Source organism: Sceloporus occidentalis, unplaced genomic scaffold, assembly GCF_023333645.1.
Source record: "Sceloporus occidentalis isolate IW3139 unplaced genomic scaffold, rSceOcc1.0.p SCAF_3, whole genome shotgun sequence".
NCBI classification, from domain to species: domain Eukaryota; kingdom Metazoa; phylum Chordata; class Lepidosauria; order Squamata; family Phrynosomatidae; genus Sceloporus; species Sceloporus occidentalis.
Genome location: NW_028316983.1, coordinates 55,215,870 through 55,238,083, shown reverse-complemented (window position 1 = coordinate 55,238,083; position 22,214 = coordinate 55,215,870). Strand labels below are relative to the sequence as shown.

The window sequence follows — 22,214 nt, the reverse complement described above, 5'->3', positions numbered from 1 at the left end:
CCTCTCCAACATAACCTTGAATAATTCTTATTTATGTGACTTAACCTTACAGGCGTTAAGTACCATTTCCAAATTATTTTGTAATAGTTCTCTTTTATTCGTATAGAATAAAATTTTAAATGGCGTTGATTCCAAATTTTCCCCCATTTGTGGTCATTTATTTTTTGTACTAAATCATCCTCCCATGTTGTCTTTAAATAATCTTCTTTCTCATTATATTTTAATAATAATTTATATATTTCACTTGTGACCCCTTTCAAAGTTTCATTCGCCTCTATACTTTCTCTTTGCCTAATCAACTGTTCAAATTTTGTGTATTCTCTAATCTCTCCTATATTTTTCTCATACTTCTTTATCCATTGTTCCAATTGAATACAATTATACCAAGTTAATTTTGATCCTTGCAATTTCTCCTTTATTTTCCCTTTCTCCCTCATAGTCTTCATCCATTCTCTTATCCTATATATTTCTTGACCTTTTACTAATTTCCCTACTTCTTCCTTTAAATTTACTGGAAAAATTTTTAGCATTATAACTGGTGTTAAAGGTGAAATAGCTGGCATTAGTTTTTCTTTATTTTTTTTCCAAATTTCTAATATATTCTTTAAAAAGGGGTTTTCTATTTCCTTCATTTCTTTCATAGTAAATTCTTTAAAAAATATATTTTCCAATTTTTCCTCTATTCCTGTTGTTTCCATCTCTAACCAATCTAATTCCCCTTTCTCTGTGATTCCATCTATAGTATATCTTATTTGGTTTGCATTATAGTACAATTTTAAATTTGGGAGACCCAAACCTCCTTCTTTTTGGGGTTTATACCAATATCTTTTATTAATCCTTGCTTTTTTATTCCCATTACAATAATTATTCACTAATACTTGCCAATTTTTAATTTCAACCTCTGATATTTGTATTGGCAACATCCTAAACAAAAAATTAATCTTAGGCAGAATTTTCATTTTTATTAATGCGATTCTACCGAACCATGATAATTTTATATTTTTATATTCTTCTAATTTCCTTTTAATTTCTATTCTTAATTTTTTATAGTTCTGATCCTCTAATTTGTGTAGATTTTTTGTAATTTTTATTCCTAGATATTTAATTGTATCTTTTACCTTTATATCTATCTTTCCATCCTTTACAAATTCCTGTTCTTCCGTTTTTGGATAATTGAACAACATTAGCTCTGATTTATTCCAATTGACTCTTAGTCCTGTCATTTGTCCAAACTCCTTTAAATGGTTTTTCACATTATTCATTTTTTCCAAGGGGTCTCTAATTGTTAATAGAGTATCATCTGCAAATAAACTTATCTTATTCAATTTTCTCATCCCAATTCCTTCCAAATTTTTATCCTCCCTAATAATATTTGCTAATATTTCAATAATTATTGCAAATAAAACCGGGGAAAGAGGGCATCCTTGCCTTGTTCCTCTAGAAATTGAAATTTGTTCTGTTATTCCATCATTTATTGTTACTACTGCTGTGTTATTTAAATATAACTGATCTATCAATCCTCTAAACTTTTCTCCCATACCTAATTTCTTTAACGTTATTTTTAATGCTGGCCATTCCACACAATCAAAAGCTTTATAAATATCTAATGCCATTATTCCTGCTTTCTGCTTTCTTTTCTCTATTATATTTATTTTATTCAATACTCTTCCTATTAAATTTGACATTTGTCTTCCTTGCACAAATCCACATTGATCATTTTGAATATATTTATATATAAACTTATTCATTCTTTTTGCCATTATGGCTGTTAATATTTTAACATCCTGATTGATAAGGGATATAGGTCTGTATGAACCTGGATCTGACAAATCTTTATCCGGTTTTGGAATCAATATTATCATTGAGTGGTCCCATGATGGTGGGATCCTTTCTCCATTTAAAATTTTATTGTATAACACTTCTAATTTAGGTATTAAAACCTTTTTAAAAGTTTTATAATATTCTGGTCCTAATCCATCCATTCCTGGTGATTTCCCTCCTTTTAATTTATCTATCACTTCTTCAATTTCTTTTTTCGAAACTGGTTGTTCCATTATTTCTTTATCCTCTTCTTCTATCTTTGTTCTCCAATTTTTCTCTATATATTCCTCAATTTTGTCAATTGAACTATCCCCTGCTGTATATAAATCTTTGTAGTATTCTTCAAATATCTTTATCTTTTCTTTCAGCAGCATACATTTTTTCCCTGTTTTGTCCTTTATAACTCCTATCAGATTTTTCTCTTTCTTTTTTTGTGTTAATCTTGCTAACATTTTTGAATTTTTGTTACTATATTCAAAAAACTCCCTCCGTAAATATATCAAATTTTTCTGGATCTGATCTATTTCTATCTTCTCTAATTCCTTTCTTTTCGCTTGCAGTTTTATATATATATTTTTACTTCTATTCTTTATATAATCCTTATTTAATTTTTCAATTTCCATTTCCAATTTGATTTTCCTCTCTTCCTTTTGTCTCCTTACCTTGCATGTTTCCCTAATACAAATCCCTCTTGCCACTGCTTTCATAGTATCCCATAATAAAGCTTGAGAAATCTCTTTGTTATTAATATCCCATATAACCTGCCATTCTTCCTCTATTTTATTCACTATTTCTTTATTATTAAGTATACTAGTGTCTAACCTCCATCTTTTTGCTTCTCTATAATCTTTTTTAGTTATGAAATCCATGTTTACTATTCCATGATCTGTAACTTTTATTCCTTCTATTTCACTATTTAATACCCTTGACATCATATTTTTGGATACAAAAATGAAATCTATTCTAGAATAATTTTTATGAACCGCTGAATAGTAAGTATAGTTCTTTTCATCTCCTTTAATCAATCTCCATACATCTTTCAATTCTTTCCTATTCATTATTTTGTTCAGAGGTGTAATCTTATTAAGTCTGTCCCTTATTGTTGGGTCTGATTTATCTTTAACCTTATCCATGACCATATTGAAATCTCCTGCCATAATTGTGTAATCTCCCTGCATATCCTCCATTTCCTTAAATACTTTTTCATAAAATTCCATTTGATTTTCATTTGGAGCATACACATTTACCAACAAGTATTTTTCTCCCCCCATCATTCCTTGCACCAATACAAATCTTCCTTTTTCATCTGACTTAACTTTTAGTATATCAAACCCACATTTCTTAGATATTAAGGTTGCTACTCCTCTTGCTTTAGAAGTACCATATGCTTTTTCATATGTGGCAACCCAATTCATCTTCAATTCCCCCTACTGGTAATATGATATTATTGACCTGACTTTTATAAGGTGTCTTAAACTATCCCAGTTTTCCACTATGTCAAATGAAGTTTCTTTATAGCAAAAAATTGATAACAGAGATCTGTCTTCCCCAAATCAGTGCCCTCCATTTGGACTGAAGTGCAACTCTCATCTTCCCCAGCTAACATGCTGAGCTAGTTAATGATAGTATGACTTATAGTTCAACACTTTAGGTTGAGGAAGACTGTAATAGATTAACTTTACCCCAAGTTCTTTAGAACCAATTCTAAATTTATAAGCAATTTATACAGAAAAAAGAACCAACTCTGAAACAATGCCATTTTAATTACTAAAAGCTGTTCTAACATTGAAACAATACTGGGATAATATTATGCTTGTACCTGCAGAAACATCTAGCCTGACCCTGAAGGAGAGTCCTTTGTCATTGAAACCAATGCCACATTTGTATGGTCCCATGTCTCTTCTTCCCAGCTCTGACATTTCTATGATGAATATACCATTCTCTGGATAGTCTGTTATGGAGATTCTGTTTTCATACTCTCTAGCGACATAGCCATGGGAAGAAATGGCAGTTATACATTGCCGTGTTGACTCCTTGCACCAGTATTTCCTGCTATGTCTATTCACACTTGTGCGAGGGTAGAAGCATTTCACAGTAACAGAACCTCCAAGCAACCCAGTCACCTGTTTTGGTCCAAAGATGGGACTTGAATTTGAAACTAAAGAAGGGAGGGGAAAAAACATGTCACCAAAGAACAGAGCTAAAATTACAGAAATATTCAAAATATAGGTCTTCAACAAGACTGAACCCAGATCATAGATCATACATAAATGCAATTGTAGATCATACATAATGCAATATGTGATATGTTTTTCATTTAAACATGATGCTTGCTCTGACATACAATATGATGTGTATCTATAAGATCCCTACATACAATTGGTAATGCTAGCCTGAATCCAATTGCCACATTAGAACAAACTCATGGAATTAATGGAATCTACACAAGTGTTGTCCTATTCAAAAACTGATTCAGCGGATCTAGTCTAGTTGGTCAGGGTATAAATCTCAGAAATAAAGAATGAATAAATAATTTCTAGAACACAAACATTTGCACTTTATTAATTAGCTAATATCGTCTTCTTGCCTCCTATGTTCAGCACATAACTGTCTGTGGTGGGGTTTGTTGCATACATTAAAAATGATTGTATGCATATAGTTTCAGAGTAGAGGCTATTACCATTCTGCCACATTTATCACTCCCCCATCAGACATTCTAATTAAGCAAACTCAGAGTTAAACATCTGTAAATTCCATACAGCCAATTGTTAATCCCAATTAGAGGAGACCTACCAAATCAACAGAATTTTCATAAATACTAACTTACAAATTTTCCATTCAGTCCATGGTTCTGCACTAGTTGAGGCTAACAATTAGGTCCATTTTGTTCTCCTGTTAAAATGCATGGGAATGACATGTACACAGATACACATATATTATTTTGGCTGAGATGATTTGTCATCAGTTTGTTTTGTTATAAGTGACTAGGAGTTATATTACATCAACTTTTACGAACGTTTCAGTCTACAGTTTGCCCTGCAGAGATGGGTCTTTGATGCCTTTAATTTCCCTAGGGGTTGCTGAAATACTCACTTGCAGATCCAGCTTGGACAATGGCCAACAAAACGATGAGGCTCAGGAAAGCCATTTCAAGAAATAGTCATATACATGTGATCCAGGTTCTTTGTGCAGACTAAAACTTGAAAATAAATCAATGTATGTAAAATAAACAAAGGCTAAGGTTATCTCATATATATATAAATACATTCAAAGAGACAGAGAGAGAATAAGAAGGCATCAATAGCCAATCAGTTAAATAATGTTCAAGTATATTTCAGAATTTTGCATCAGAGTATACTTGGAAGCAAAATCCTATGGAGGAAGATGAAAAATTGGAATTTGGAGCACATCTGAAGACATTCAAGTCTCGTCTAGAGAAAATAAAAGTATCCTAAGCGGATGCTTTTAGTTTTCCAATCTTGTAGATCAGAAGCCTAGACGATTAAGGCTACATGATGTGCTGCTTATTTTATGATAGAGGTACCATGCAGTGAGAGTTTGGGAAATTACTTTTGAGGGTAATTAATATAATGATGTGCTGAAGCCATTCACAGCTGAGCTGTGGTAGGTTAACATTTTGGGATCCAGAAAATCATCCTACTACTGCTTAGTTAAGGGTGGCTTCAGAATGGTATTATATACACTCTTCATAAAAGTAACTTTCCAGATCTTTAAATAGATCAGATAGGGAGGAATGATCCACTTTTCATTTTTGTACCAAGGCTACAATCCTAATTCATGCCTTCTTTCTCTAAATCTAATCCTGCTTTCTGTATGGATGCTGTAAGATGCTGGTTGTTGTTGTTGTTGTTGTTTGCCTTCAAATTGTTTCTGACTTATGGTGACCCTAAGGCAAATTTGTCATGGGATTTTCTTGACAAGATTTGGGAGGGGGTACCATTGCCTTCCTCTAAGGCTGAGAGAGTGTGACTTTCCCAAGGTCACCCAGTGGGTTTTCATGGCTGAATGGGCATTCAAACCACAGTCTCCAGAGTCACAGTCCAATAGTCAAATCCCTACACCACACTGACTTTACTTGTAAACGAACAGAATAGAATAAAAGTTTATTGTTAAAAGCTAAAAGCCGTCACAATATAAAATAGATCCAAACAGTAAATACAAAAACAGTACTAGAAAAACCAAGGCATAAAAACCGCAAATAAAACAACATAGTAAAATTAGTAAGAGAGATCCATCAACAAAAAAACAATAATACATCATAAATGATAAAATAATAAAAACATAAAACTAGAATGGTTCTAGCCATCATTCTGATCAAGAAAACTAATTCTAATCTTGCTAAACCAAATTTTGCTACCATAGAATTAACAAAAACATTGTTGCCAGCTAAAAGGACACAAATCTGCTGAAGGCAAGATCTATCGGAAAGAGATTTTAAAATACATTCAGGAAACCTTTGTCTAGGAGATATATACAGAGGACAATGTAAAAGGTAATGTTCAATATTATCCACTTCCCCGGTTTTGCAGATACATAATCTTAGATGGACAGGAGTGTTATTATATCTGTCCGTCAAATAGGCAGAAGGCATACATTGGTACCTTAGAGCTGTAAATGCTTTTCTAGCAGGGGCCAGAGTAAGATTAATAAAGTAATGCTCTAACCCAAATGAATTTTCTCTTTAATCAGTTGCTTGACTCTACGGATGGCATAATTTGGAAGTGAGCCCACATTAATCTCATAGCTCTGCAATATTGTCCTAACTATAGATACCCAGGAGCTTAGAGAGTTAACAGATATTTGTTCTAAAAACATTTTTGGGGGAGCCTGGAATCACTCATGGATAACAACTTTAGCCAGTAGAAGGCAAGAGCGGTATGAGTACCAGCTTGAAGAGTAGTTTGGCCTGTTTCAGCTCTCAGAAAATAGACAGAGGTACATTTAGGGACAGCTTTACTCAGCAATAGAACTTCTCACATAAAGGAAACAGAAGGATACTTGTAACAGGAAGAGAAGAAGAAAGGAAAATGACAAGGTCGGCTTAAGATGGCGTTGAATTAAAAGGAGATTTGCATCAGCTGAGCAAACACTATAAAGGAGAGAGGGAGAAAGGGAAGTCGCTGAGAAGATAAGGAGGACGCGGAAGACGTGTACCAGCTATCAACCACAGGAGAGGAAATTTAAAAAGAGACTGAAAAGAGACTGGTAAAGGAAAATTAATAATTGGTGTAAGACAATTGAATCTAGTTAATATTATAGGGGGAAAAGGGAATGTAAAAAGGAATCTATGAAATTTATACATGATATTCTATCTGGTCCTTTGCATTAAGGCCACTATGTTACTTTCTGTGTCTACTGTGTGTGGTAAAGTTTAGTTAATAATCTTTAAATCTAGGTATAGATAAAAGTAACAATACCCACAATCAGCAAAATATATTGTGACATACAAGTTCTTTTTTGTAAAGTTTGCATTTTCCCTCCCCCCTCCCCCTTCACATACTTCTGGATAAGTCTTTTTCTTTTCCTCTACCCTCTTTTTGTTCTACTTTGTCTTAGACTGATTAAGCTGAATCTTAAGAGGACTTTCCCAAGGAGATTTTGGTTGCTTTCTTGGAGATCCAGCGACCATCATTACATCTGTTCTTATGGATACTCAAGGCAATCCGCTCTGGTTGAAGTAAACATCCGTATTTCGAGGTCACCCTGTTCCAGGAAAGGGCACAGCTGGCGTATCAGCCGAAGCTGATAACAGGCGCTCTTGACCGTCACATTCACCTGATTCCTCATCAGAAGTGACGGGTGAAGAAGCACCCCCAGACTGCGAACACAGTCCTTTGAGGAGAGCATGAGCCCCTCTAGGACTGGATGTTGCAGCCCAATACCTGGTTTGGGTGCCCCTACTATAAGTACCTCTGTTTTGTCTGGATTCAACTTGTTTTCCCTCATGCAATCCATTACTGCCCGAAGACACTGGTTGAGGGGAGAGATGCCATCTGTCATTGTTGCTGATGACCAGGACATGGAGAAATATATTTGGGTGTCATCAGCATACTGATAACACCCAGCCCCATATCCATGGATGATTTCTCCCAGCGGCTTCATATAGGTGTTAAATAGCATTGGGAGGTATTAAAAGGGTGGGGCTTAATAGCCCTCCAGGTGCGCTCCTGGTGTTGGCTCCGCTGCAGGGAGTGGGTGGGTGGGGGTGGGGGTGGGGGTGGGGGTGGGGTGAGGTTGGACGAAGCCTTTACTGTCTTTGCCTCTAGGAGGATGGTGAAGGGAGGGTTTTATGCTCCAAACTCACTCTGCCTCTCAGGTGGCCGTGGGAGGTGTTGGTGCTGCTGCAGCCATTGCTGGAGTGGGCTATCAAACTTCTTCCCTCGGCCATAAACGTATAAATAAACCTGTTAGGTAGACACTGTATAAGAGTTAATCTCTGATTTGAAAAAAATGTGTCTGTCTGTTCTAGGCTGATAATTCTGCTGTTGGTACTATGAGGTGTTAAATTACCCTACACACTCCTGAAAAACACAGTTGTTGTTTTTTACAATCTCATTAAATCTACATCCAAGAGAATGGTTTTTTTTTAAAAAAAAAGTAGGGAACTTAATGTTGGGGTGTAGAGAGACGCACTGTGTCCACTACAACCATGTGCAGAGTTGATCCACGCAGGCAGGATGCCATGAGAAGGCTCTTGGAGAGATGTCTGCAAAGGCTTCAGGCAGAAAAGGAAAAATTCCTCCCACGCAGACTGACCAGCCTTGAGCTCCCAGCTTGAAGAAATAAACACTGCTGGACAGCAAGGCTCTCACTCAAAGAAGAGGGCTTTAATCACTTGTTTCAAGCTATTTACAGGATCACACAGAGTACCAGACAGCTGTCCTGGATACTCACAGCTCTATATACAGACAAACAAAGTGCTACGCCAATCACCGACCACAACAACCAAACAACAGAGAGAATCACCTTCTCCCTTTTATAGGTGGTCTTATGTGAAGTCATGTGGTGTCCTGCCACCAATGAAACGTTGCTGGTTTCATCCCCAGGGCAGGTTGCATCATACCATTTCCCATGTGTACCCCTTGACTGACTTCACCAGCTGCGCATGTTGCATCAGACATCCCATGATGCACAGCTCCCAAATGCTGACTCCTGCACACCTGCCACTTGAACTGTGATAACCTCTTCTCTAGTTCCACCTAGTGGCCACATCCATGTCATTTCCAGGCCAAGTGTGCCACATGGTCCTGACACTTAATGCCCTCTATATGTCTTAGACTACAATAAGTTTCAATGACCATGGTCAGTAGATTGGGATTTGGGGATGGATAGTCCAAAACATTTGGATGGCCCAGGTTGTTTATACCTACTGTATTTTCCGGCGTATAAGACGACTTTTTGACCCTTGAAAATTGGGTCAAAAGTCAGGGGCCGTCTTATACGACGGGTTGAGCCTGGGGGCCTGGCGCGCGCGCACTCGGCCACCAGCTTCTCAGGCCTCCAGAGGCCTGGGAAGCCGGCACGCATGCTCTCGGGGCTGCCGGCTTCTCAGGCCGCTGGAGGCCTGGGAAGCCTGCAGCCTCGCACCAGCTTCTAAGGGGCCTTCGGAGGCCCCTTGAAGCCGGCACACGCACGCACAGCCGGCTGCCAGCTACTCAGGAGGAGGGGTAGCCTTATACGGTGAGTATATGCTAAACTCTATATTTTTATTTAAAAAGTTGGGGGCCGTCTTATACGCCCAGTCGTCTTATACTCTGGAAAATATGGTACATTAGAGTTTGCTCTAGTTCTGGATGAACTAGAAATAAGTTTAATCTCTAACATACAGTCCCTAACATAAAGAGAACTGATATTTTGGAGACTGCTATGCCAGTAGGCTGGCTTCAGCTATAATGTGTTTACCAGGTATATAGCTGCTTATCATCACTGCCACCACACTAGCAAAAGTAAAAATTTATTTATTCAGTGCAGTCTGAGTGTTGAAAGAATTTTCCCTTTCCAAATGAACTTTGTGATTTCCTTTTGTAATGGTTGGGTCTATAGGATGGAATGGATCTAATATGTATTCTATTTTTGTATCTGTGTTTTTAAACCAATAAAACAAATTGAAAAGAAAGAAAGAAAGAAAGAAAGAAAGAAAGAAAGAAAGAAAGAAAGAATTTTCCCTATTTTCTCCAAGTATTATAACAGCCAAGATCAAGGAGACAGAGTGTAACTTTACAATCACAGAATTTTGTGACAATTATGCATTAGTGAATTGTAACATAGTGCAACTGAATGTACAAACATGAAATGCATGATTGCAATGTGCACTCCCCACCTATATGTCAAATGCACAGTGCATACTGGCACCGTATGCACAACTCTGCTTCCACAGCCTTCAGGTGAATATGGTATTCTTCACTGGACAAAAATGTCCAACCATTCCTGGAGGGGAGCTTACCCATGCATAAGTCATTAACAGAAAACCAGTCATGAGTTCTATAAGGAAGGCAAGTATTATTATATGGGTTGCAAATGGGGAAGTATTAGCTAATCTGCTGTATGAGTTTGCGTCTGGGTCCAGTGGTGCATACAGAATTGCAGCATCTGCACCAGAAATCCTCTGTTGCTGAGTAAAAGAGCCAATGCTTTGCATTTAAAAGAAAGTTGAAAGGATCAGTTCCTCATATCAGTGAAAAGAATGTCAGACAGTGGAGCTGGAAGAACCTCACAAAATTTAAAAAAAAAAAACCAAAAAACAGGACCATTGCTTTTTGCTCAACAATGAAGTTCTAATGGACCTCCTCACACCTAGTTGTGGCTGGTGGCTTCCATGTCAGTGGACAGTGAATCCATTCCAGTTTTAAGTACAAATTTTAAAGATGCTACCTAAGGTAAGATTGCAAGATAGTGTTGAATGCAAGCTAAGGCTGCATGTTAGGAGATCCTCTGCCCCTCCATATCTGTAAAGGTGGCCTTATCTGGGGTGTGTGTGATGAAGAAGTCTGTGTGGTAAAATAGCATTCTGGGCCCCATCGCGTTCCCGTCACGTTCCGTGCTCACCCCCATTAGAACGCACCGGGAAACGTTTTAACCCCGGTGCGATAATCTTCATAATCTCAGCCACCCATGAAAAGTTTTGGATTTTGGAGTGTTTTGGATTTTGGAATTCCAGAAAAGGGAGACACAACCTGTATCAGGCCACAAGTAAGGCTGCTTGTAGAGATATGCCTAACATGCTGCTGAGAAGGCATGTATAGCCAGTGAGATCATCATCATCATCATCATCAAGCCAATAGAGACTACCTCATTCTTCCTTGTAATATCTGAACCCACCGGTAAAGTCAATCTCAAGTGCCTTACACATGTAAACATTTTTAAAGACATAACATTGCAATTATTTTTTCCATTTTACAATTCAATCTTTCCCTAGAGAAGGAGCATTCACCTCTTCTGGCATTGTGCAAATGCATTTCTTAATTTTCAAATGCCTCTGGGTTTACTTCTTAGAGTCAGTGTGGTAGGTTAAAAGAAACTGTTTCAAAAACATCTACATCAATTGCCTGTTCAGCATTCATTGGATTATTGCTTAATTGCTTACTAGTTGAAGAGAATACAATACAGTTGGCCCTTCATATACGTGGATTTTTTATACACAGATTCAAGCATCCACGCTTTGAAAATGTTTTTAAAAAGTATAAATTTCAAATATCAAACCTTGATTTTCCATTTTTTATAAGGGACACCATTTTGCTATGTCATTATATTTAATAGGACTTGTGCATACACGGATTTTGTTATCCATGGGGGATCTTGGAACCAAATCCCAGCGTATAACAAGGGTCCACTGTATATGCTTTACTTTTACATGATGGCTAGAAATTTAATGGCCCAATGTCTGATTTGTGTGATAATGATCTGATCTGAACCACTAGAGGGCAGTGGCAATGTATCAATCATGCATATACCAAGAACTACAGTTTTGTAAATATTTTAGTTTTAATGCTGTGTAAGCAGGATGTTTTTAAAGGGGAGGGCACAGAGTCCATCACTCCAGATTTCATATATGGGACCCTAACTATGAAATCTGAGGCAATAGACCCTGTGCTTTCCCCCTTAAAAACATCCTGCTTACACAGGATTAAGATGTGCATAGCTCACACATGGAGACAGAAACATCAAAACTGGTATTGGTGTTTTGTTGCCATCTCATTTCTTTTGAAATCCTACTATCCTGAGGTCCATACACTGAATGGGAAAGAAGGCAGCAGGGAGGGTTCTCACATCAACATTCTTTTTTCTTTTTCCTTTGTTTTTGGCTAGGGTCTGTCAATGTCTTTAAAAGGCCACTCTCTTAAACCATCCTTCTTAACCAGTTTAAAACAAAAATTGGCTGATTTAAGATGATTTTGCAATGAGCCGGACATAGCCTCAGACCATGTTCAACTTTAAAGGTTTTGGCATTTTTGGGGGGAAACTGTCTGAATATACATCCATGGCAAATATTTGTCATTAAATCAAAAATGGGGAGCAAAATCTACTCCCCCCCCCCCCGTCTAATTTCTTTTGTTTTCTCTCCCTTTAGTATTTCAAGGATTGATACAAACAGGCGGTTCATGCTCCCATGGGCAGTCTGTCATAGCCAGTATTAACGTGTTCATACATTAATGTGGTCATACATACAGTTACCAAACAGAGTATTCTTCACATTCTTTCCCCAGTACTAGCTTTCATCACCCATCTCTTTACACCTCCCTAATATTTTTTTTCCTAGCATTGTTCTTACTGTCTTTTACTTACAGTTCAGCAGGGAGAAGAGGGACTGTGTGCTAAGCACCTGAACAGCTACTAGAAACCACTCCTTAAAATCCTGACAAACTTTCTGTTCTAAATTGCAATAGATCTAACCTTTACTCTTTCTTTTTCAGTACTGTTGGGAATGGGGAATCTGAGTCCTTTTATGTTTTAGTTACTTAGTGTTTAAGGTATCAGTTAATTTGTGTTTACTGCTTTAGTTTACATTTTTGGTATAATGTTTAGTATGATCTTAGTTTAGTGTGTGTGTGTGTGTGTGTGTATAATTTACACATATTTAAACTCACACAGAGAGACACACATGCACACATGCACATAAGACCCAGTGTGGTGTACTGGTTTGAATGTTGGACTGTGACTCTCGAGAGTAGGCTTTGAATCCCATCTCAGCGATGGGAACCCACTGGGTGAGCTTGGACAAGTCACACTCTCTCAGCTTCAGATGATGGCAATGACAAATGCCCTCTGAAGAAACTTGCCACGAAAACCCTGTGATATGGTCGCCATAGGGTCACCATACATCAGAAATGACTTAAAGGAATACAACAACTCTCTCTCTCTCTCTCTGTATACATGTTATTTTTGTTTCTATTTTCTTCTTTTTTCTTTCTCTGTTTTTTGTGTTGAGAGTAGATGTGAAGCATGTGAAGTAGATGGTTGTTATGTGAAGTAGATGGCTTGTTTTAAGATTAATAACAATTATGCATTAACCTCTACTCCTGATCACCTTTCTATCAGAAAAAGAAAAGCAAAGAGTAGAGAGAAGTGTTTATCTTGGATTTTGTTCTCAATGACCACTTAAACCCATGAAATTTGCAGGTAACTCTTTGGCATCTTTCAAAACAAGGGACAGTGAATTTAATGACTGGCAGTGGCTACCCTATACAGACGTTATCACAACAGCCAGCCGTCCTGCCAGTCATACTAGTTTAAGAATCATTCTTAAGGTTTGGCATCATTTCTTATCATACTACTTTCCTCCATGATAGCACTTTGGCAATCCATGGTTGTGTGAGCTGTTTTCCACACTGTCAAGCCCTGGCTTCTGGAAGGTATGGTGAGAATGAGCAATTGCGGCTACCAGCCACCTCCTGAAGCCAGCTGCTGCATGACTCTGTATCAAGCATATCTTAAGGAAAATTTCTTCCTTACAAGTGTTCCTAGATGTAAACATTGTCTTGACATTAAGTAAGCTGAATATGTTACTGAGGCTGGATGGTCATCTGTCGGGGATGCTTTGATTTGGATTTCCTGCATGGCAGGGGGTTGGACTGGATGGCCCTTGCGGTCTCTTCTAACTCTATTATTCTAAGATTCTATACTGTATCCATATCCCTGTTAGCCTAGATATGTTGGGCACTATTCAGAATTACCCTGACTCTTTCCTAAATTTATGTCAGCATAGTGGCTATGTCCCTGTGCTGTGGGAGATACAGATTTGGCATTCTGGCATAAGTTGACTCCTTCCTTGCTTTGTGTCTTTTCAGCTCCCCTTCTGACTCTTCTGCAAGTTGATCTCAACTGATAGAGCAGCTGTGCCTACAGATCCTTTTGCCGGAAGAAAGAGGTTACTACTTACTTGCTAATTAGCTTACTTGCTGTTCACTTCTATGATCTTTGGAATAGCGGTATATAAATAAAACAAATTATTATTATTAATTATTATTATTATTGTTATGCCAGCAGAAGGGCATCTGACATAAGTTTCCCAAGCTGAATGTTGGTCTTGGTCTACAGCAAACTGAATCTTCACTCAAATGACTTTTTAATTGTGTAAAAAAGGTAGCATTGGAAAAAAATCTGTTGTGCATCAATGTTGTGCAGAGTAGTTGTGTAGAGTATTTCCAGTATAAGATACCGCACCACCTGTCTCCTCTCCTACTTTTTGTCACTATTTCAGCGGCAGTAACACAAACAACCCTTTAAGATCTTGCCCTGAGAGATCCACTAAATAAGACACAGTGGCCAGCATGCCTAGAGAGACTCCCTTCATGTCATGACATAACTGGTGGTCTCCATGGACGCCTTGCCCACAGTGCCAGAGAGCAAAGTATTGAGCATACTAGCCATTCTGGTCAAGCATCTACTGCTGTAGTTGGAATGCAATCAACTGAAGCAAGTTTGTCCATAGCAGTACCAAGAAATAGCAGTTTCAACAGCAAGCAGGGAAGTATGGTTCTTCATAGTGGATGGTCCTTTTTTCTGTGGATTGAAGAACAATCTGCCTCACACCCCTCCACTGTCTGAGGCAAATTTCTCACCCTGCCTCTTAGCATGGCCAGCTCTTGTGCAGAGAGCATGCCAAGTATTTATGCCATCCAGGAAGTGGTGTGCTTCAATGCTCATGTTTGCTAAGATTGCCAAGAGAGCACTATGTAAATAGCCTGAAGGATTTATTCTCTGGACATCAGGTGATGGACTTTGCTATAAGGGGTAATTCCCAGCAATGAAAATGTTCTGTTTCCTCCTTTGGATAAAAGATGCTTTGTTGATCTTTCTTCCTTCCAAGTTGCTCAATGGCTGCTTGTTACAGAGGATTAGTTAATTCCCGGTCTACAAGAAAAAATGCCCTTGCAGTTTCTGAGCCTAAAGTAAACCATCACTATCACATCTCAAGGCTGAGGTAAAACAAAAAAGATGGCCTTGATTTTAGAAACAGTCAAACCAAGGACCTTTAGTTGTTTGGAAACACGGAGCCTTGCCCCAACTGATCAAAAAGGTTCTTCTCACTAAGGACTGGGTACATTCTAAATACTGGATTATGAGGTCAGGATAAAGGTTAAATGTCTTAACAGTGTTGTTTCCCATTCTAATTCTTAATGAATGGAGAACAGCTGACTGACAGGAATGCAGTTTTTATTAAGATGGACTTCTTAATATTATTTGCTCCAAGTGGCAGTAGCTTGTTGCAACCATTGAGCAAAGCTTGGGAAAGTGACCATGTTGGTTGGAGAATTTTGAGTTGTCACAAAAATTATCACAAAAACCAGCTTGCTCCAAAGCTTTCTCTTGGTGTTTTTTTCCTTGCCCCAATTATACACATATGGTTTTGGTCAAAATCTGTAAAACAATTGACATCATAATAATTCTACATATTTGTCAGCCTTTAACCTGATAAATGCAAATATTTCCTAACAAAGTATAAATTTAGTACAGCTCAAAACCTAGCAGATTGGTTTGAATCAGTGGGTGAAAGAATCCAGAGAATTTCAGATGAAGTTTGGATCATACTATAGGATTTTCCCACTCTGGAACCCCTGAAAATTGCTCCTTAAAATCAAAGGGATTTTCCAACAGCAATAGCTAGGGCCCCCCACATCACTGGGGTAGTAAATCCACTCCAAGTGTGGGCTAGCCATAAAGGAACTGTCTGAGGTGCAGGATCTCTTTAGGGATAGGCTACAATGCCTTGAAGAACTCATTCAAAGCCAAGATGAGAACCTGGAGAGGAATCATTGCACCACTGACATGGGAACCACCAGCGACCACTTACCATTATATGCTAAGTTCAAGAGAAAGGTCCACTCTCAAAGAAGGAGATCAGATCCCCCTTCTGGACTCAAGATGACCAGGAAAAGGGGGCAATATAACTGAGACAGCTGTTCTGCTGCTGCTTTGCCTTGTTCTTACCACTAGTTTGAAATTAAAATCAGATTATTTAAAGGGAAAAATAGGATTTTGTGACATAAAGAGAGCTGTACCCTTTCCGTTAGACTATGCAATAATAATAATAATAATAATAATAATAATAATAATAATAATAATAAACACTCATGTTTGGCCTTTATTTTTGACATTCAGTAAATGCCAATATTCTCTGAGATGTATCGTTGACATCCAGGAATGTTAAGAATTACCAATAAAAGTCAACATCAGTTGTGTTGAATCAGGAATGGAAAGTGTGAGGCTCTCCAGATGCAACTCCCATCAAGTTAACACCTTGAGCAGATCACCTCTTTCTATGAAACTTTGGGCAGGAAGATGAAGGGGTTTGAGGCACAGGTGGTATTCTCCTCAATTCTGCCAATGAATAATAGAGGGCTACACTGGGACAGGAAGATATTAAAAGTGAATGACTGGCTATGTAGATGGTGTAGATAAGAGAGATTTGGCTTCTGAGACCACAGTCTTCACTGCTTAGGCAGAGTACCACTGCTACAGATGATCTGAACTTTAGCAATAGCAAGTACGTTTCTATACCGCTTATCAGTGCACTTAAGCATTCCCTAAGCAGTTTACTATGTGTAAGCTAATTGCCCTCAACAAGCTCACTTGAGCGACCTCAGAAGGATGCCAAGCTGAGTTGACCCTGAGCCCCTGGCTGGAATTGAACTTGCAACCTTGTGGTTTATGAGTGAGTGGCTGCAGTACAGACATTTAACCACTGCACCACTAGGGCTCCTTTAGTCATAGTGTGGTGGGTCTCACCACAATCTTTAAACTAAATCCTTGGAGGAGGGGTGGAGATGATAGCTCAAACATCATCCAAAAGGCAAGCTCTAGATACAGGGATACTAATTCTAGAGGAGATGCTGAGGGAGAGAATGGGATCAACAGTAAATTAATAAGTAATAGCAAAGTTTCAAATGTCTATACACCAGTGCAAAGAGTTCAGACAACAAACAAGATGAGATTGAAATCCTAGTGCAGGAAGGTAAACATGATTTTATAGGCATAACAGAGACGTGATGGGATGACCTCCATGAATGGAAATATTAGAATTGAAGGGTATAGCCTATTCAGTCAATAATAAGGAATGCTGGGAGTTGAGGTTCAGTAACATCTATAGTTCCCACTCCAATGTAATTTCTAGTATTTCTCATAATGCACTCCAAACCAGTAAAAATAAGATGTGCCATTCTGCATGTGTACAATAACATAAGCATTGTACACATGCAGAAATGAAAATACTAAGGCATTGTTTATTGTGTTAATCTGTCTTCACTTCATAGACTAGAAGAAAAGCTTAGTACACAATGAATTGTCTCAAATGTCCAAAAGTAAAACATGAAGGAAATCTGAGAATAGCAACACAGGATCTGCTCTTGCTTATGGCAACAGGGGGGTAAAATGAGTCTGTCAGTACAAACAAAAATTTGACTAGTGATAAAAATCACAGATGCATATCAGGCAGTGGGAAGTTGAGGTAAAAGCAAGTTTTAACCTCAGCAGCTGAATTTGCATTTTTGTACTTTCAATGTGTGACTATACAGTGGTTTACAAGAATTTTAACATTCTTGTTACTGTCACTAATTATGTTTTGTGAGAAAGTGATGTAGTTATGTTTCCAGACTTCGTAGTTCTATCAGTAAATGCATTGTGGTGATGAGTGTAAACCAGCGAGAAATGCCTTGCTTGGGTGTTAAAGCTACCTGCAAATTGCTAATGTAGCCCATTTCTATAAGGTAAGGCACAAAGTGACTTTATTTTAAATTTAGCTAATATGGGAAGTAAAGCATCCTCTCCTAGCACAAATACATCACACAGAGAGGTGCTTTCAGGCTTGATTGTGCAGGTGTCCCATCACACACATACACACAAAAAAGCATGTATCCACAACAGTACAGTCACCCAACCACCCTGCCATATTGGAGAGGGAGGCACCAGAAACCTTCCTGCAATACAAGGAGGTGGATAGCAGTAGCAGCATCTCTGCATCCTCATTGCATAACAGGAGGAGGAGGGAAGGCAGTAGGGAGGGCAGTGAAGACAGAGCTGGTATTGACACCAGCTTCCTCTGCACACTACCAAAGAAGATGGGGGTGGCATGGAGACCAGCCTGGGGTAGAGCACAGCTGAGGTCAAATGCCCCTCAGCACAGGTGATTTTCCAGCTCCACCACCCAACAAGGTCTTGGTTCCAAACAACCCTTGAAACTAGGCATTGAAAAAAAACAACAACCCTAGATCTGGAGATTTGCCAGTAGTTGTAGTCCTTCAAAGCAGAATGGGCTTTCCTAGGGCTTGGACACAAACAGAGGCAGGAGACAGGAACAGTGCATTTGTCACCATCTACATGTTGCTACCTGATGTACAGTTAGTCCTTCTTTCTGGAGTTATCAGAGACTGAACCGGAAAGCTTCTGCTTTCAAAGACAGTAATAATTCAGTAATAATTCATCCATCCCCATTTGACAAAGGTAAATTAAACACTCCTAAAATGGCAAGGAAGACCATACAGTTAACATTACTGCAGGGATGGGTAACTAGCTTGGCTCAAAGAAAAATATCAACCAACAACTTCTTCTGTGGATCAGATGATATCAGATGCATGACAATCCTCACTGATGTCCCCTGGTTTCTGAATAAGCCACCAGTTCAATCCAGCCTTAGGCACAGTTCCATGTCAATCCGTGAGTGGAGCCCTGCTGTTGTCTCTTGCCACTGGGAAGGGATGGAGTGGGGAAAGTGATAGAGAAGCAACTGGACTCTGCTCAGTCAGGGTAATGGTGGTGAAATGAGGGTGCACATTCAAATGCATAAGGTAAGCTCCTGGTAAGAAGGAGCTTGACAGTCCAAAAAAGTAATATTTCCAACTTGTGATCTCTCAGTACCAGTGATTAATTCAATTCTTTTACTCCAAGTTTCAAGTCAAGTCTCTACTGTCAAGTCTCAAGTTGAGTCTCAAGCCCTTGCAAGATAAGTCAAGTCAAGTCTGGCTCCCATCTTCAACAGAAAAAAAGGAGATGGGGTGTGTTTCTGGAGGGGAGCAGTAAATGTGTTAAGCAATGGTGGGGGATTGAGGTCTGCTTGGCATCCTGTCCCTGCTACCCATTGGAGTAGCCTTCTAAATTTTTCTCACTGCAAGCCCTTTGCCTAACACATTTGCTGTTCTCCTCCAAGAAAGGCACCCTGTGCTCTGGGGGTAGGTCTTGCCTGCTGCTCCAAGTGAATGATGCTAGCAAATTAGTTGCTAAAAATCTACATGTTGCAAGTCTATACAAGTTAGTGCTATTGCTGAGCTGAGTCCAAGTTGAGCCATTGAAGTGACTTGACTCTGACTTTAGTCTGTCAATAGACATGCATCTACATTGCTGCCAGTACCAATTGCCGGGGAGCATGAGAAGGAGAGTGCTCTTGAATAATGTTCTGCTTGTGACCTTCCAAATACAAAGCTGGGTGGCTGTTTCTGTGTCTGTGCCTTCAAGTCATCTGTCAAAATATGATGATCCCATTAATTCCATAGGTCTTTCTTAAGCAAGGAATACTCAGAGGGGATTTTGCCAATCCCATCCTCTGAAATATAGCCTACAGTACTCGCTATTCATTAGTTGTCTCCCATCAAAGTACTAATTAGGGCCGACCCTGCTTAGCTTTCAAGATCAGACAGGATCTGGTGCCTTTAGGGTATTTAGGTCCTTGTACGTATATATAGAGAATAGGCTGGCCCAGCTCCATCAGGGCTAGCCTGAAGAAAGAGGCTCCTCCCTCCTTAACTGTCATCCTTTGGCCTGTGAGGGAGTGAATAGGCTGACCCAGCTCCATCAGGGCTAGCCTGAAGAAAGAGGCTCCTCCCTCCTTAACTGTCATCTTTCGGCCTGTGAGGGAGTGAATAGGCTGGCCCAGCTCCATCAGGGCTAGCCTGAAGAAGAAGAGCCCTCCCTCCATAACTGTCATCTTCTGGCCTGTGAGGGAAAGAATAGGCTGGCCCAGCTCTATCAGGGCTAGCCTGAAGAAGAAGAGCCCTCCCTCCATAACTGTCATCTTCTGGTCTGTGAGGGAGAGAATAGGCTGGCCCAGCTCCACCAGGGCTAGCTTGAAGAAAAAGAGCCCTCCCTCCAGTCCATCTGCCTTGGTCCAGGCCTCAGAGGGAGAGAAGAACTGCTGGACCTGATCCCCTTCCCCCCTCACCATTTCCTTCTCCTTTTGTGTTGTGTCTTTTAGATTGTAAGCCTGAGGGCAGGGAACTGTCTATTATCCCCTCTGTTGTAAGCCGCCCAGATTCCCAGTGATTGGGCGGCATATAAATAAATCCTATTAATTATATTATTATTATTATTATTATTATTATTATTAGATGGACTAGAATGCTGGATAGGCTCCCAGTTTGACATGATATGGATGTTCCTCTGTTCAGTTATTACAAAGCATTATTCAGTATATAAAAGTTAGAAAGGTGTATGCGATTGAAGAATAACCAGAGAGGTTGGCCAGCCTCCACCCAGATGTCATATTATTATGTATACTAAAATGATTGTATAGTGTATTGAAATATAGATGCTTCCTTAATTATCCATGGAGGCAAAATATGTGTTGGACAAAAAATTGAGCAACAAAGTGGCTAAGCAAGTGATGGGAAGTGACTCTGAAGTTGGAATTTATTACAAAAGGGAATTAAATTATTAACAGAATAATCACTTTATTGAAAAATGGCTCTTATTTATCAATTTATGAAAAGAGTTAATGAAAACCCATTTCCTTTCAATCTAGTTAGTTTAATTAATTGATGCATTTGTTTCTTTCTTTTTTTTCCCTTGCTGGCTTATCACTCAACTATTACTTTAGATAAGTATTGCACTTTGGAAAAATAATGGAGCCTATAAAAGCAGTGGTGAAATCTTAGCCCTTTTTATTGTTGAATATATGTTAAAGAAGATGAAGGCTGTTTTCTGAGCACCTTTCCCCCAGTATTTATCATCAAAGAAAAGCTACACCTTTTATGCAGGATGATAAAATTTGGTTGTAAAAATTGTTTGTTTTAAAAAGTCAAAGCACAATGACGTGCTCTGTGGATGTTAGCAAGAAGATAAATCTATCCAGTTTGAGAGTTAGTTGTGATACAGATTACATCAGTTTTGCTTTATATCTTCTAAGCTCATTAAACACAAATTCACACCACAATTCTAAGCAACTACAGTCAGCCCTCCATTTTGATGGGGGATCCGTTCCTGACCCCCCCCCCTCCAATGAAAATCCCCAATTGGCTTGAATGGTGATGCCTCCCCCCCCCCCCCCATTTTGTCCCCTTCTGAGGGATGCAGACTCCAAGTCCGTAAAAACAGAGGGGCAACTGTAGTAGATATTTGAAATCCAAGTAAAATGTATGTCATCTCTGCTGGCACTAAAGTTTAATTTGTTTCCATCAAAAAATCTAGGCTACCAAAATTTTCCCATTTTAGCTCACTAGGTTTCACAAGTCAGTTTTATTGTTATTGTTACCTGCATTCGACTCTGACATATGACATCTCTACCACCGTGTGTTTGTCTTAGAAACATTTGTTTGGAGAAGGAAGGCCATTGCGTTCATCTGAGGCTGAGAGAGTGTGACTTGCCAAAGGTCACCAAGTGGGTTTCCATGTTTGAGGAGGGATTCAAAACCTGCTCCCACAGAATAATAGTACAATAGTCAAACCACTACGTTATTCTGGCTCAGCTGTAATAAATACAGCAGCACACCTTTTTCCAGCCATCCTGTGTCAAACTGGGTGTTATTAATTTGCCCTCAAATACAAGATTTTAGAATGGATTTGTATTTACATGCCAACAAAAGATGCAGTTCTAATGTTATTAATGCTTCTAACCACAACTAAAGCTTAGCTGCTGTCAGTTTATCAGTGTGTTTGATCAATGAGACATA

At 38.8% G+C, this 22,214-nt stretch overlaps 1 protein-coding gene across 1 annotated transcript in view; it reads right to left on the bottom strand.

The window, feature by feature from the left end:
- PIGR (polymeric immunoglobulin receptor) overlaps positions 1–22,214 on the bottom strand; it is a 39,730-nt gene that overhangs the window by 13,055 nt on the left and 4,461 nt on the right. Inside the window, exons 3-4 of the mRNA XM_089514476.1 lie at positions 4,915–5,020; positions 3,641–3,979 (exon numbers count right to left, since the gene is read on the bottom strand). Of these exons, the coding sequence (XP_089370602.1) occupies positions 3,641–3,979; positions 4,915–4,969 (394 nt within the window). The 5' untranslated portion in view covers positions 4,970–5,020. The remainder of the gene's footprint in view (positions 1–3,640; positions 3,980–4,914; positions 5,021–22,214) is intronic.